At 41.4% G+C, this 17,831-nt stretch overlaps 1 protein-coding gene across 1 annotated transcript; it reads right to left on the reverse strand.

Annotated features, from left to right (window-relative positions):
• Window positions 1-16,482: 16,482 nt before the first annotated feature.
• LOC101602278 (PR domain zinc finger protein 4-like) lies at window positions 16,483-17,331 on the reverse strand (the record flags this gene model as incomplete). Its single annotated transcript, XM_012947709.2, has 1 exon — window positions 16,483-17,331. A coding segment is annotated over one exon (849 nt), but the record flags the coding sequence as incomplete, so codon positions are not given.
• Between the last annotated feature and the right edge of the window lie 500 nt (window positions 17,332-17,831).

Consider the following 17,831-nt stretch of genomic DNA (forward strand, 5'->3'; position numbering starts at 1 on the left):
AGTCAAGGGTCCTCTAGACCTACTTGGGGAAGGACACACAGGAACTGTGATTACAGTTAGGAAATCAGGAAACTGGACAATACTTTTACATCATCTCAAGAGCAAAACTGTTGTGGGTCTGCAGATGTAGCTCAGGTGGCAGATGATTGCCTAGCATGCATGAGGTCCTGGGTTCCCTCCCCAGCACCACATAAACCAGGTGTGATGATATGTGCCTGTAATCCCAGCATTCAAGAAGATAAGAAGCTCAGTGTCAATCTTGTCTCCATACTGAGCTTAAGGACATTCTGTGCTACATGAAACTGCCTCAGAGAGAGAAATAGAGAGAGAGAGAGAGAGAGAGAGAGAGAGAGAGAGAGAGAGAGAGAGAGAGAGAGACTATGGTATTTGAAAGCTCCGCTGATATCATATCTGTATAGAATAAGTAAGCTTGAAGCCCCTAAAGTGCCTACTACACTCAGATAAAGGGAGGAAGCCGGGCAGCCACAGACCCGGTACTGTATTCAGTGACACATGTGGATCTACATGGCCTCCGACACCCATTGTGATAAATTAGCTACATCAGACAGCTCCATCCCTGTGCTCTGATTCCTTATTCACCATGGAACCTCCCAGATATGATTTGTACTCCCTTGGGAAACTGCCAGGAGAAATAATATGCTTTAATGGCTTAAATATCTTATTCAAAAGGATATTCAGGATCCTCATCACAAAATAATACTGTTACTTTGATTTTTATCTCTCTTTCAGTCTCTTAGCACCTTGGTTAATGGACATCAACTACAGGGAGCTGGATTCACACCACATGTGCTTAACATTTTAAATGTCAAACATGAAACTCTAGTCTGGTACACTGGAGAGTCTACCATAAGTAGTTGCCCCCTTATTGCTATGTGAGCACTGAGAGAAGCAACCTTCTTGGACAAGGCCTCAACATTGCCACGTGCCATCTTTTAAATTTAAACAAGGTATAGTACTGGGTAATAAGTGCATGCATCGGTCCACTTCACTGTTCCTCATTGTACAACAGTGTGAAGCTTATGAAGCTGGAGTAGTTGGTGTTTGGACCAGACCTGTGCCACAAGACAGGATGCAGGATCCTTGAGCCACTGTAAGTACAATAAGTAACATTGAACATTTATGTGAACAACACAGAGCAATGTGTTTGGTTTTCTACATAGCCTAACATTCCCTTCAGGGTGCTTCAGTGACACTTCTGAGACTTTACTATTTCTTAGCAACTTAAAACTATATACCAAACCTCAAATGGTATGCTTGTCTTAAACAAAGGACCCACAAAATATGGTATCTGAGGAATTAAGAAATAAAACATCTAAACCAGACCATGTGAAGCTTTAAGTTTCTGTGAAGATAACTATCAGAATTAAAATTTAAGAGGTAAATAACAAACTGAGCAGTAAAATAGCAACCAAACTCTTTATTAGAAAGCATTCGGGACTGGAGACGTGGCTCTGCTGGCAGAGTGCTGGCCTAGCAAGCAGGAAGTAAGTAAACAAATAACGTACCCCAATGAATCCATAACAAAACCTTGAGAGCTGATAAACACATTCCACAATGTGTCAAAAAAATCAACATACAAAAATTAGTGTTTTTTCATTATAACAATAACAAATTTTCTAAGAGTGATATCAGGAGAAAAGTCCATTCACAATAGGTTCAAGTAAAATAAAATACTTAGAAATCAACTTAATAGTGATATGATTGACCTTTTATGAAAATTTTAATCACTGAAGACACAGAAGAAGATATTTAAAAAAATAGAAAGACTCTGCATGCTCAAGATTGGTTAAACATTGTGGGGGGATAAAAACAATACTGAGAGCCATTTACAGATCCAATGCAATCCCTACCAAAACTCCAATGACATTTTTCAAAGAACTAGAAAATAAATCCTAAAATGCATATGGAAGCTCAAAGGAATAACCAAATCTGTCTTGAGAAGAAGGAGCTGTGCAGGAGCTATTACAATACATAATTTGAAATTCTATTACAAAGCCATAGGAACAAAGCAGCATGATAATGGCATAAAAACAAACACATGTATCAATATACAATAGGGGACCCAGAAATAAACTAAAAAGTTACCGCCACCTAATTTTTTTCAAAGGTGCCAAAACATACATTGGAGGAAAGACAACCCCTTCAGCAAATGATGCTGGGAAAACAATATATATCCATATTTAGAACAATGAAACTAGATCCGTATCTCTAACCCTGCACACAAAGCAATTCAAAGTACATCAAATACCTGAATATTAAGACTTGAGGGCTGGAGAGATGGGTTAGCAGTTAAGGTGATCGCCTGCAAAGCCTAAGGATCCATGTTTGACTCCCCAGATCCCATGTAAGCCAGACACACATAGGTGAGGCAAACACAAGGTCGCACTAGGTAGCACAAGCATCTGGAGTTCAATTTCAGTGGCTGAGACCCTGGTATACCAATTCTCTCTCTCTCTCTCTCTCTCTCTCTCTCTCTCTCTCTCTCTCGACTTGAAATTCTGAAAGTGCAAAACTTTCAATGAAATACTTGAAAACAAAATTCAAGAACACATTAATAATATCAAGATATAGGGGCTGAAGAGATGGCTCAGCAGTTTAGGTGCTTGACTGCAAAGCCTAAAGACTCAGCTTAATTCTCCAGTACTTACATAAAGCCAGATGCACAGAGTGGTACATGCATCTGGAGTTCATTTGCAGCAGCAGAAAGCCCTGACTTTTCTCTCTCTCTCTCTCTCTCTCTCTCTCTCTCTCTCTCTCTCTCTCTCTCTCCTCCTTGTAAATAAATAAATAAAATAGTTTTTAGAAAAAGAATATCAAGATATAAACATAGATACAGATTTTCTGAAAAGGATTCATAGCTTGGAAGACAATGGTAAGAATTGTCAAACGGCCCTTAGAAGGTACACTTGAATCACAAGGTCCTGGAGAGAATATGATGAAAATTGACTTTAATATTCTCCTATTTTTGTTTCTCTCTGTCTCTCTCTCTTCTCTCTCTTTTCTATCTCTTTTATATTACTTATCTTTTTCTTCCTTCTTTTCCTTGGTGCTGGCCTATAATTCCCAGTACCAGCATGTGGCTATCATCCACAATGGTTCTTTTTTTTTTTTTTTAATTTGAGAGTGACAGACAGAGAGAGAAAGAGGGAGAAAGAGAGAGAGAATGGGCATGGAGAGAATGGGCATGCCAGGGCCTCCAGCCACTGCAAATAAACTCCAGATGTGTACGCCCCCTTGTGCATCTGGCTAATGTGGGTCCTGGAGAATCGAGCCTCGAACTGGGGTCCTTAGGCTTCACGGGCAAGTGCTTAACCGCTAAGCCATCTCTCCAGCCCTACAATGAGTTCTTGATCAGAGAGACCTACAAGATTTCCCAAAAGATGACAGATTTCTGTCAGAGTACTTGATGACCCACCAAAGGTTAGTGGTAAGACCATATTGCCAAAGACACCATATGCTGTTGGTATGTAACATGGAGTGATCAGGCTGTAATCTGGAAGAGAGTCAGTCCCCAGGAAGTTAACTCATCGAGTGGATGAAATGGGCAATTTTGGAATAGTGAAAAAGAGAATGTTTTAATTAATAATGTTCAAAGCAAACAATAATAAATATCCACAGTAAAGAAAGAAATTTAGGGGCTGGAGAGATGGCTTAGAGGTTTAGTGCTTGCCTATGAAGCCTAAGGACCCCGGTTCGAGGCACGATTCCTCAGGACCCACGTTAGCCAGATGCACGGGGGGGGGGGGGGGGGGGGGCACACACATCTGGAGTTTGTTTGCAGCGGCTGGAAGCCCTGGCGCGCCCATTCTGTCTCTCCCTCTGCCTCTTTCTCTCTGTCACTCTCAAATAAATAAAGAAAAAAAAATTTTTTAAAGAAGGAAATTTAACCAAAATAACCCTTGAAATGAGGCTGAGGAGATGGCTCCATGTTTAAAAGCGCTGGCAGCTTGAGTCCAATCACTGGAGTTTGGATCCCCAGAAACTACTTAAAGCTAGACGGGAGGAACTCATGTCTCCATAATCCCAACTCACCAGGAGCACTGAATGTAGTCAGGAGAATTCTGAAGCTCATGGGCCAGCCAGTTTGACATTCACAGGAGCAAAACTACAAGTGAAGTAAGACCCTTTCTCAAACAATGTGGAAGGGGAGAACTAATTCCCTAAGGCTGTCCTCTGTCCTCCACACACATGCTGCAGCACATACATGCTCATACATACATGTATGCACAATAAAATAATATGTTTTTTTCTTTTTTAAGGGCACACCAGGGTCTCCAGCTGCTGCAAACAAACTCCAGAAGCATGTGTCACTTTGTTTATCTGGCTTATATGGGCCCTGGAGAATTGAACCTGGGTCCTTTGGCTTTGTAGATAAGCACCTCAACCTCTAAGCCATCTCTCCAGCCCTAATAATTTTTAAATTAAAATGATGACTAAAACTGTGATATACATACAGGTAAATATAATATCAACATTGTCTAGTACAATGATAACAAATAGCTAAAATTATGAAAATATACTGTTGGATAATAGTGACATTATAACTGTGAGGGACAGGGTCAGGAATTAAAGCATTTCTAGCCGCTCCACAGATAGTCTTAAATAGAGATATAGCTGTAATATAGGCATCCATGAAAATAGGGTACTGTTTACTGCTAGTGTGCTGCTATTACTGATATAAGATTCCTCCCCAGTTTACCAATAGATTAAAGAAATTGGGGTGCCTAACAAATGCACCAGCACAATATGCCAATATATTGATAATTTGGGGGTACCATCAGATGGGGAACCTAACATCCAGACCACCTAAGCTTATGGGGAACACCTGAATCAAGCCACCACACTCCACTCCTGCCCCCCACAAGCTGATACCCATACATGATATAAAATGCAGTGCATTCATCCATTTTAAAAGTACCCATGGTTTTTATCAATCCCAGTGATGTTCACACATCCCCATAGTCCAACAACTTTTAACTGAGCCATAATAACTAAAAAATCCCCCCAAAACCCACAATGGCACAGAATAAATACTCATACTGCAAAATATGGCATTGGGCATAGCAAAGAAATATTCAACCAATTCAAGATTTAAAATAACCAGGGCAAGCATCAAACTCATAGCTCCAAGTCCAACAACTCTAGCCAGTGACAAGTCCCCAAGTTCAATAATTCTAACCAGCAATAAGACTCTGGCATTCCAATTTTGCCCCTCCACCTAGGCTACTCACAGTCCTGGAAAACATCATCGGGCCAGCAGCTTTCCTTAGCAGCCATCTCTTGGTCCCGGTATCTCTACTGGGTCTTTACTTCAATCCACAGTTTATCCTCATGGCTCCACAGGGTCTCCATGCAGGCAACCAGCAAACATGCTTCACACTGCCCATGGCCATTTCCAAAACACAAGATCATGTTGCAAACTCAATGACCCTCTCTTTCCTGCATTTCTTATACTCCACAATACCAGGTAGGGTGCCAATTTGTTAATCGGGAGGATGGGGGAATAAAGCAGACCTTGAAGAACAGGACACTTCTTGAGCACTCAGGCCCCTCCAAAAGAGTCTACAGTCTTCCTGTTGCCCCAATACAGGTCAGCTGGCCCAGTCTCAAATGTTGTAATCTCTCAATTGCAACTGAATGGGCAGCAGTTTTGGCCTACAGATATATTTCTGTGCCATATTCCTCTGCTCACACCAATTCATTTCTACGCAAAGCAACCCTGCACAACTTCTCAAGACACAGGTATAAGAGCAAGCTTCTCACACAAACTGCTAGCCCAGTCCAGGCACAGCTCTTTCTCGCCCTCATAAGCCAAACCTCACAGTCCATAGTTCTTACTACATTTTAGGTCTTTCAACTCTGACCAGAATAGTCCATCAAGCTGTACTGACAGCACTGCAAGGCATCTCTTAGGCCAAGGTTTCAAATCCTTCCACATTCCTCTTGAAAATCAGCTCCAAAAGGCCAAAGCCTCACAGTCAGGTGTCTAGTAGCAACCCCACTCTAGGTGCCACTTTACTGTTGCAGTCGGGTTCACAGTGCTGGTAGAAATCACCCAACCAAGAGAAGCTTGTAGGAAGAAGAGGTATATTTTGGCTTACAGGCTCGAGGGGAAGCTCCACGATGGCAGGGGAAAATGATGGTATGAGCAGAGGGTAGACATCACCCCCTGGCCTACATAAGGTGGACAATAGCAATAGGGGTGTGTGCCTAACAGTGACATGGGGAAACTTGGTGTAACACCCATAAACCTGCCCCCAACAATAAACTGCCAAAGCCAAAGTGGGCAGGACTAGTCTGAGGCATGTTCCCTCACTACCCTACAAGGACGGACTGAAGCCTTCATGACCCAGCAGTGAATACCATAAACCCACTAAGGAGGGCCCACCAGGGAAAAAGGAACAAGGATGAGGGCATAAAAAAGATAATGCATTAGAATACTATAATGTATATTTAAATTAAATTATATTTTTTAAAAATAGTTAATGTACGAGAATAACAGAAAAATAGCAAGTGCTACAAAACCAAGAAGAATGGAAGGAATAAATGCACACCTTTCTATAATAAGTCTTAATGGTCTCAATACACTAACCAAAAGACACAAACTTGAAGACTGGATTAAAAAGCAAGATCCTTCTGTTTTCTTAAAAATATATATTATTATTTATTTATTTATGAGAGAAAGAGGCAGATGGAGATAGAGAGAAAGAGGACAAGCACACCAACACCGGAGCTGCTGCAAACAAATTCCAGATACACGTGCCACCTTGTGTAACTGGCTTACATGGGTCCTGGGGAATAGAATCTGAGTCTTTTGGCTTTGCAGGCAAGCACCTTAACTGCTAAGCAATTTCTCCAGCCTCCTGTTTTTGACTCCAAGAATCTCACCTCTCCATAAAAGACAGACACTACCTTAGGGTGTGAGAGATCAAGGAGAAGTAAGGTGCTGCATCTGGCTTCTGTGACCTCGCTGAGTGGCAGGACACTGGTGCTGCCATTTTAAATCAGACAGCCATTTTAAGTAAAAAGGCCCAGGCCTGACTGAGAGAGCTAGCCGGCTAATCTGCTGACCTTTGCTTCTGTAAACTTTGCTTGCTTGCTCAATTGCTGCCTTTCCCCCTAACACTCCACTGCGGGGACCTCCAGCCTCCGACCACCTGCTTAGATAAACCTATCATTTCAAAAGTCGTAATATACCACTGCTTGCTTAGCCGATCACAATGGAGATTACCTCATCTGCCTGGAGTGCCCCTAGCTCCTGCCCCCAACTCTAGCTCCTGCCCCCAACTTTGCCCGCTGAAACCCCAAGCCAATCAGAACTGTTTAAATCAACTAATCATGTATCTATCCCCTACTTCTTTGTTTGAATTCCTATATAAACTCATTCCCCCTGAAGGAAGGGGCTCTCTCCCTCACTACCGCTGTGCCGGACTGTGTGGTCCGAGCCCAGGCCTAGGCTTGCAATAAAGAAACCTGTTGCTTTTACACTGGAGTGTCTTGGCTTCTGTGGCAGTGCTCTGTGTGACTCCTGGGTGACTGGGGGTCTTGGCTCCTGGTCAGGAGTCTTGGCACAACAGGTGAAAGGATAGAAAATGGTATTTCAAGCAAATAGGCTTAGGAAACAAGCAGATGTTGCTATCCTAATATCTAACGGCATAGCTGAGTAGGGGAAAGGCAGACATACACGTGTCCTGACAAGATCATAGGGAAGTAAGAGGGCAGAGATCAGCATGGACAAGCCTTTATGGTCTATTAAAAAATAGAGGGCTGGAGAGATGGCTTAGTGGCTAAGGCATTTGCCTGCGGAACCAAAGGGCCCAGGTTCAATTCCCCAGGACCCACATAAGCCAGATGCACAAGGAACACATGAGTCTGGAGTTCATTTGCAGTGGCTGGAGACCCTGATATGCCCATTCTCTCTCTATCTGTCTCTCTTTTCTCTATCTCTCTGTGCTTACAAATAAACAAATTAAATTAAATAATAAAAATATTTTAAAAGAATGGATTCTTTCAGGTATATAAGGGGAAGACCTGACTCGTGTGTAGAGGCAAGAGGCTGACAAGAAAAGCCAACCCACGTAGGTAGTGTGCTAGACTGTGGAGGGAGCAGGGGGCGCTGCAGCTCTTGTGAATGAAACTGGATCAGACACGAGTTCCGTTCCTGCCAAGGCAGAGTGGCATCTTCTAATTATCTCTTTAGACTGCTGTCCCTACCTGAAACTGCCTGAAAGAAGCTAGCTTTCTCCTGAGTCTCCTTCAATACCCAAATCAGAAAAAGACAAACCAAAGCAAAGAAAACTACAAGCAAATCTCCCTCATGAACATAGATGCAAAACTTCTCAACAAAATACTGGCAAACTGCAGGGCCCAAGAGAAATTGCAGAGGAAGTTGTGACCTGAATACTGTTCTTACTGCTAGCTTGACAATCGGCTCCAGAGTGATGGTGACAGACGGGTGATCAATTGAAACCCATCAAAGAAGAAATCCAGAGGCTAGAGAAAACTCAGTGCTAAATCAGATTGCCAACAGGCCTGCATGGCTCAGGGAACATTGCACATGAGGGAACAGAAAGATTGTAAGAAGAACAGAATGGGTAGAAATACCTTGAGGCATGGTCCCCCTACCTCACAGGGACTTACTGAGGCCTTCATGACCTCACAATGAATACAATAGTCCCACTGAGGAGGGCCCCAGGGAAATGGAAGCAGGGACAGGGGGATTAAAAAGTATAGTCTGTTATATATAATTTTTTTATTTTTAATGCTGGCAGCCGGGCGTGGTGGTGCATGCCTTTAATCCCAGCACTCAGAAGGTAGAGGTAGGAAGATTGCCGAGAGTTCGAGGCCACCCTGAGACTACATAGTGAATTCCAGGTCAGCCTAAGGCAGAGTGAGACCCTATCTTGACAAGAAAAAAAAAAAATTCTGGCAAACTGAACATAGGAACATGTCAAAAAGATATTCATCCTGATCAAGTTGTTTTATCTCAGAGATGCAGGGATGGTTCAACATAGGTAAGTTGATAAATGTAATACACCATTTAAATGGACTCAAGGACAAAAAAAAACCACATGATTATATAAATAGATGAAAATAGAAAAAAAAAGGTATTTGAAAAATGTCCAACATCCCTTCATGATAAAAGTCCTAATGGTCCTAAATAAACTATTTTGACAAACCTACAGCTAACATACTAAATGGGGAAAAACTTGAAGCATTTTCACTAAAATCAGGAACAAGACAAGGCTATCCACTTTCTCCATTTTTATTTAATGTAGTACTGGAAGTTTTAGCTGCAGCAATTAGACAAAACACACACATTAAAGAGACACAAATACAAAATGAAGAAATCAAATTATCATTATTTGCAGATACTATGATTCTATGCATAAGGGACTCTAAAGGCTCTAAGAGCAAACTGTTAGAGCTGATAAATGCTTTCAGCAAAGTAGCAGGATACAAAGTTAACCACAGAAATCAGTAGCATTTCTATATACCAATAACAAACATGCTGAGAATGAAATCAGGTAAATACTCCTTATCACAATTGTCTCAAAAAATAATAGTAATAAGGTACCTTGGAATAAATCTAGCCAAGAAAGCGAAGGAGCTCTACAATGAAAACTTTTAAACACTCAAGAGAGAATTTTTAGAAGAGAAATGGAAAGACAGCCCATATTCTTGGATTAGAAGAAGTAATATTGTGCAAATATCTGTCTTACCACAAGAAATCTATAGATTCAATTCAATCCCAATCAAAATTACAATGACATACTTCACAACAAAAGAGAAAATAATTTTTATTTATTTGAAAATAAATTTATTTGAAAGCACAAATGATGTCAGATAATCAAAGCAACCCTTGGTATGGAGGGGGGAGAACAATGTTTTAGGTGTTGCTATACCTGATTTCTTGTTATATTGCAGAATTATAGGAACAAAACAGCATGTTACCAGCCAAAAATAAAAGGATTCCTCAAAGCTACCACATTGCCATAGTCCAGAAATATCAGAAGAGTTCTGCTTTCCCAGAAATATGAATGGGATTACTCCCTTCCCATGAAACCTAGCCTAACATCTGGTAAGTTACTACAAAAAAAACCTGCATCAGAGACACCAAAGCCAATGTATACAACCATGGCCACCTGATTTTTAAAAAATATTTTATTTATTTATTTGAGGCAGAGTGAGAGAAAGAAAGAGGTAGAGTGGGAGGGGAGAGAGCGAGGGAAGGAGAAAATGGACACTCCAGGGCCTCTAGCCACTGCAAACGAACACCAGATGTATGAGTCGTCTTGTATATCTGGCTTTAGGTGGGTAGTAGGGAATCAAACTCAGGCCTTCAGGCTTTGCAGACAAGCTCCAGAACTGCTGAGCCATCTCTGCAGCCTGGCCACCTTTTATTTTTTTTAATTTTTATTAACATTTTCCATGATTATAAAAAAAAATCCCATGGTAATTCCCTCCTTCCCCCCCCACACACACTTGCCCCTTTGAAATTCCATTCTCCATCATATTACATCCCCATCTCAATCATTGTACTTACATATATACAATATCAACCTATTAAGTACCCTCCTCCCTTCCTTTCTCTTCCCTTTATGTCTCCTTTTTAAATTACTGGCCTCTGCTACTAAGTATTTTCATTCTCATGCAGAAGCCCAATCATCTGTAGCTAGGCTGGCCACCTTTTTGACAAGCATTGGGGGAAAGACAATCTCTTTACAAATGGTACTGGATAAATTAGATTTCCCCTTGTAAAAGAATGAAACTATATTCATACTTCTCATCCTGCACAAAAAATAAATTCAACATGGAACAAAGACCTTAATGTATGATTTGAAACTCTGAACTGTTAGATGAAAACATTTTAAGATATAAGTGTAAGCAAAGGTTGTTTTCTTAAAGGACTAAAACAGTACAGAAAGAAATCTCAAGAACAGACAGGTGAGGGCTGGAGAGATGGCATAGTAGTTAAGCACTTGCCTGTGAAGCCAAAGGACCCCAATTTGAGCCTCAATTCCCCAGCACCCATGTGAGCCAGATGCACAAGGGAGCGCACATGTCTGGAGTTTGTTAGCAGGGGCTGGAGGCCCTGGCACACCCATTCTCTCTATATCTACCTCTTTCTCTCTCTGTCTGTCACTTTCAAATAAATAAATAAAAATAAACAAAAAAATTTTAAAAAGAATAGACTCTAAGTGAGGTAACCTAGGCCCAGAAAGCCAAGCACCACATGTTCTCTCTCATATGTGGATCCTAGCTACAGATGATTGGGCTTCTGCGTGAGAAGGAAAATACTTGATAGCAGAGGCCAGTAAGTTAAAAAGGAGACATAAAGGGAAGAGAAAGGAAGGGAGGAGGGTACTTAATAGGTTGATATTGTATATATGTAAGTACAATGATTGCGATGGGGAGGAAATACGATGTAGAATGGAATTTCAAAGGGGAAAGTGTCAGGGGGGTGGGAGGGAATTACCATGGGATTTTTTTTTATAATCATGGAAAATGTTAATAAAAATTTCAAAATTTAAAAAAAAAAAGAATATACAGGTGAGTTTCCATGGAATTAAATGTTTCTGCAGAGCTGTGATGGCTTATATTGATAATCAACTTGACAGGATATTGAATTATTTCTGAGATCACTGTAAGGGATTATCTAGATTAGGTTGGCCTCTGAGAATCCATAAGAGCTTGTTTTAATTGGGTTCAGTGGGAAGTCCCACCTTAAACCTATGGGCAACAAGGTAGGGTCTCATTTTAGCTGAAGCCATCCAGGCTGGCCTCAAACAAACAGCAATCCTCCAACCTCTGCCTCCCAAGTGCTGTGATTAAAGGCATGTGAAACTGTGCCCAGTTCCTGCCCCCATGCCTCTCCTTCCATGATGAACTGTAACCTCAAACTATAAGCTGAAATAAACCTTTTTCTTTCTTAAGTTGCTTTTGTCAAGATATTTGAGAAAAAACTAATGCAATACCAAATGGAACAACCACCAGAGTGAATAGCAGCCTACAGAATGGTTAAAATAATATCTCCCAACTATACAGCAGACAGAAGATGGACAGCCACACTATATAAGGACCTGCAAACATTAAATGCCAAAATAAGGCGCTGCGGACATGGCTCATAGGTTAAAGGTACTTCCTCTTATCAATTCTCCAATACCTACATAAAACCAAATGCACAAAGTGGTGTGTGTGTCTGCAGTTCATTTTCAGTGGCAAGAGGCTCTGGCATGCCCATTCTCTTCTCAAATGAATAAAAATATTTTTAGCTGTCAAGAAAACTCATTTAAATAGGCTTAGGAACAGGACAGTTCTAAAGAGAATTACAAATAGCAATATATACTTGAAGAAGTATTTGGTACCATTATCTGTCAGAAGAATGCTATTTTAAAGCATGTTGAGATTATATCACCCAGTCAGAAAGATACTCATCAATAAAACAAACAACCAGTGCGGATGTGAGGGAAGAGAAACTCTTATTCATTGCTGGGGGGAGTGTAAACTTGTGCAGCCACTATGGAAATTAGTGTGGATGCTCCTCAAAAAAAAAAAAAGAAAATAGAAGTATCATATGGCCCAACCATACCACTCTTGGGTATATACACAAAGAAATGTAAGAAATGTAAGTCAACATATCACAGAGGCAGACCCTTGCACAGCAATGCTTATTTCTTCACTATTCTCATTAGCCAAGCAATGGAGCCAGCCTAGAGGTCCATCAGCAAAGGAATGGATAATGAAAATATGTTGCAAATACCAGTGAAATTTTATGCAGCCACACAGAAAAATAATATCATGGCATTTCCAGGAATATTGATGCAACTAGAAATCATTACGTTATGCTAAGTAAGCTGGACTTGAAAAAATAAAATAAAACATGACTTCTCTAATATGCAGAAGCTAAATTTAAAAGTATATGTATGTATGTATGTATGTGTGTGTACTGTGTGTGTGTGTGTGTGTGTTTAGGCTACAAAACTAGAAAGAGGATTATGGAAGGGCAAAAAGAAAAATTAAGGGGGTGAGAAATAGAGAGAGTAATGGAATACAATGTAATAGAAAAGCAGAAAGGGGAACTAACTAGGGGAAGAAAAGGAACTACCTGGAGAAGGAAGAGACATGGGGAACAGTGACAGTGACAGTAGAGGAGGGGGACAAACGAGAAAAAAGTATAATGACACACACCTATGAAGATGCCATGATGAAACCCACAACTTCGTGCAGTGAGAAGCTAAGGGGGAAAGGAAGCCTTACACACTGCCCATTGGAATGTAAACTAGCACCACCACTATGGACATCAGCACAGAGGCTCTTCAAACACCTAGAAAGAGAACTATGGCATGCTCCAGTGGGACTATGCCACTCCTGTATGTATACCAAAAGGAATTTAAGCCAACATACCACAGAGATACTTGCACATCTATGTTTACTATTGCACGATTCACAATAGATCCGGTATGGAGCCAGCCTATATACCCATTGTGCTGGTGTGAATAAGGTATCCTGCATAAACAAATGTATTTTGAATGCTTGATTCCCAGCTGCTGGCAATTTGGGGAGGTGGAGCTTTGCTGGAGGAGGCGTGTTGCTGGGGGTGGACCTTGAAGTTTATTAACCCCTAGCTTGCCAGTGTTACTCCGGCTCACTCTCTTGCAATTGTTGTCTGTCTGATGTTGGCCAGGAGGTGATGTCTAGCCATTGCTCATGTCATTCTTCCTCCTGCCATCATGTAGCTTCCCCTTGAGTCTATAAACCATAATCAACCCTTTCCTCCCACAAGCTGCTTTTGGTTGGGTGCCTTGTGCCAGCAACAAGAAGATAGCTGCAACACCCACCAAAAAAATCAATGAATAATAAAAATATGACATACATACACCTTCTAATTGTAGTAAATTAGAATTAAAGAAGAATGAAATGGTGTCATTTGCAGGCAAACTGTTGGAACTAGTGGTGGTCATGTTAAGCAATTTAAGCCTCTGTAATATGGAATGCAGATTTAATTTTTAAATATGTATATGGCATAAAAGTAGTATGTGGACTATAAATACTTCTAAAGGGAAGGGAAATGAGAGAAGGTAATGGAGAAAGAAAGGCAAAATATAACTTTTTCTTTCATTGCATAATCTGTATTTAACTTATATATATGGAGAGAGAGAGAGAGCAAGACATATCTGTATAGGTAACATTAAAACAGAAATGGATTCCTTGGGAGGAGGGACCAGCAAAAGGGGCAGAGGAAAGTAAAGGAGGGAAGATAGTGTTAGGGTGAAACATATGTGTGTGTATGCATGTATATATGTATGTGTGTGTACATACATATGAAAATGTCATAATGAAATCCATTATTATATATAGTAGCTAATTTTTTTAAATTCAAAAAAGGAATGGCAATACGAAATGTAAATACTCAAGCAAGATGATTCTTAAAGACAGAATTCACCTATAAATCTTGAACTCTGAGTCTGAAGCCTGAATGTCTTAAAGTTTCTTGAGGGCTTGGGGACACAGGTAGCAGTTAAAAGCACTTGCTTGCAAAGCCTTCTAGCTGCAGTTCCATCCCTCCCAGTATTCACATCAATCCAGGTGCACAAAGTGGCATATGCATTTGTGGCAGGAAACCCTCTGCTTGAACATAAATAAATAAAAACATTTTTTTTAAAAAATCTCTTGAATATAGTGACCAATGTGAATTTGGGATATCCTACATGAGGAAGGGTAATATGTACAATTAACTTCTATTTGACACAGTTATATCATCTTAGGTAGTGGATCTTTAAATTTATCAGAAAGAGGTATCTGTTATGTGTGAAAGGAATAGTGATCTTGTAGTCCGTACAGCTCAAGAAACTCTCTGCAGCTCTGTATTCCTAATCTGTTTGACATCCACGTACTGGAAGAGAACACCCCACCACCATTTATGTACAATGTGATATCTTCCCTAAACCATACTTGGCTGGATCAAAACTGTGCACCTGACCCAAGCTGAATTAACAAATTACACACTCATCCCTCAGTATCCAGAGAGATACACTGATGCATTAGAGATGTTAAATAAATAGTTATGGTGTATTGTTTAGAACAATGACAAGAAAACGGTTTTCACATGTTTACTAGATTCTTTATCTGAACTTGGCTGGGTGAAAAACCTGCAAATACAGAGTGCCCAGTCTGCAGAGAAACTTAGAAAGGCAATCAAAAGATTCTTACTTCAAAGCGGGGTACACCTATAATACCCACCACTTGTGAGGCTGAAGCTTGAAGATCACCATTTTTAAGGCTAGCCAACAAAATGTAACAAAATCTTCTCTCAAAAATTAATTCAACTTATTAATGAATAATAGTACATGATTCTTACTGAATGGAGAAAATAAGATTTTATGATTTGGCCTACGCCACATTTTCCAATCTGGAGAATGAGAAATGATGAACATGAGTCTACATAAAGAGGAAAAAGCAAACTCACAAAAGGGACACAAAAATACTGGTGATGAAGATGCTGTAATGGGCCTATTTAAGAGCAACACAACTTCATCTCAGCTCTTAGGTGGGCTTAACTCATGAACTAGGGCACTGGACTCTCCGCCAAAGTTCTACTACATCAGAGGCTCCACGTTCTTTGCCTTGCAGAATTCAAAAAGGGAATCTCATGGACAATGCAGGATGAATTTCAAAGGAGAACATCTATTGCAGAAAGAAAACATATTTAGAGGACAAGTTTATAATAGGTTTATTGAGAAGTAAAGGAAGCAAAAGTAGTAGTAAGAAGCAAAGAGGGGTCTCAAAGGTTTATTTGTACTAAGGACAAGTAAGTTCTCAGCCCCTGCAGAAATTAAGTACCTCAAGGTACAGCTTCACAGGGCCAACTGGCACTTGCTGAAATTGGCTCTTTTTGTTCACCCCAGAGCCTTGTCTTTCTCGATCTGGTCAGCTTGGTTGCCTTATACCTAACTGCAAGCCCTCTTCTCCTTCTCCAGTGTTCCTGTGTCATTGTTTTAACTCTAACATTTACTTTGACCATTTCATGCCCAAGGCAAGAACAAAAAACAAAACTGGGCTCGAGAGATTGCTTAGAGATGAAGACGCTTGCCTATGAAGCCTAAGAACCCAGGTTCTATTCCCCAGTACCCATACAAGCCAGATACACAAAGTGGCACATGCATCTAGGCTTTCTTTGCAGTGGCTAGAATTCTCTGTCTCTATCTGCCTCTCTCTCTCTCTCTCTCTCTCTCTCTCTCTCTCTCTCTCTCTCTCTCCCTCCCTCCCTCCCTTCCTCCCTCCCTCCCTCCAATAAATAAATAGATTAAAAAAAATTTTCAGAAGGCTGTAGGAACCTATGAAACATGTATATTATTTGCTTTCTTTGAGGAAAATGCATAGATTAATCAAAGGACAATAAAAAAGGTTTTAATAAGTGAAATTATTTCTTATGCCCTCTTAATCCATGCCAGCCTGTGATCAAAGCCAGTAGGGATAATGGCCTTTGTAAACCATTATTTCCAAAAGAGAAAGGCTAAGCACACTCACAAATTGTAAACAAGGTTGCCATGTTTTTCTTGTTTGAATTGGAGCCTTCCATTTGCAGTGAAGGTGGCACAAAAGAAGACTGTCCGGAGAGACATCTACATGACCTGTCCCCATAGCAACCTCCTGGGTGATAGAGGAGACAGCCACCGGTTCTAGGCTGAGGCCAACTTCATGCAGGGAAACAGATGCTAGGGAGGCGAGGTTATGTGAGGTAGAGAGTGCCACGCTTACAGAGTTGGTGCTCATAGCCAAAGTGTGGATGGAGTCACTGAGGGCACTGCCAGACATGTCGCTGACCCGACTTGCAATGTGGTCTGCCTCCATGACCACAGGAAGCTCCAGGCCACTCCCATGAATGGGAATCACACCACCACGTCCTACAGTGTCTGCTGGAACGCTGTTGCTCACAGAATCCTCGGAGAGAGATTCATGACTTCCGGAGCCATTTGAGATCTGGGAATGCTCGCCTGCAACGCCATTCATTGTAAGCTCCTCTGCCATTCCATCTGTAGAGATGGGGCTGGTAACCCTAGAAACGTTCTCCATAGTGATGGTTGTGTCCAATGCCACTTCATGGCCATCGTTAGGATGAAGACTTTGGGCACCATGAATATTCAGAGAACGAGAGTCTACTGAAACAATGCCTAGTTCTAATTCAACATTTCCATTGGACTGATAAGGATCTAGCGCGGAAGGGTTGTTGGTGATAGATAACGCAGTATTACTATCAACATTTATAGAGTTGGGGTGGATGTACTGAGGTGGTGGTCTGTCAGCTAAATAAGATTAAATGTCTGTGATGCATCTGCTTGGGACGAAGAGTCAGAGAAGAGCGCCCAGGTGACCGTGTCCGGGATCGGGCGTCAGGGTTGGCCTTCCGCCGTCACGTGTCACCACGTCTTGCTCACAAACGCTGCACGAGCACGTCCTCCCGTTTTTCTTTTTCTTTAGGGGCCACCCAACTTGTCCCGAGGGCCGGTGGCCGCGCACCCCTCCGCGGGATGGGGCTAGGGAGAAGGGGACGCCCGAGGCTCTCCTCCTTCCCCAAGCAGTGGGAGCGCAGGCTGCCCAACCCTCCGGGGCGCGTTTCCGGCTCCACAGCACTCCGATAAAATATTTTTTTAAAAAGACAAAACGAGCCACGCGGGGACAAGGGAACAGCAAGCGCCTCCAAAAATACGCAGGGCACAGAGACGCCCCCTTTTCCTGCCTTGGAAGGAGTACCGTTATGAACAGGAGAACCCCAGGGCGCTTGGGCAGAAGAGTACCATTGCAGCAAC

The sequence above is a fragment of the Jaculus jaculus genome, chromosome 2 (assembly GCF_020740685.1).
Source record: "Jaculus jaculus isolate mJacJac1 chromosome 2, mJacJac1.mat.Y.cur, whole genome shotgun sequence".
Lineage (NCBI taxonomy): Eukaryota > Metazoa > Chordata > Mammalia > Rodentia > Dipodidae > Jaculus > Jaculus jaculus.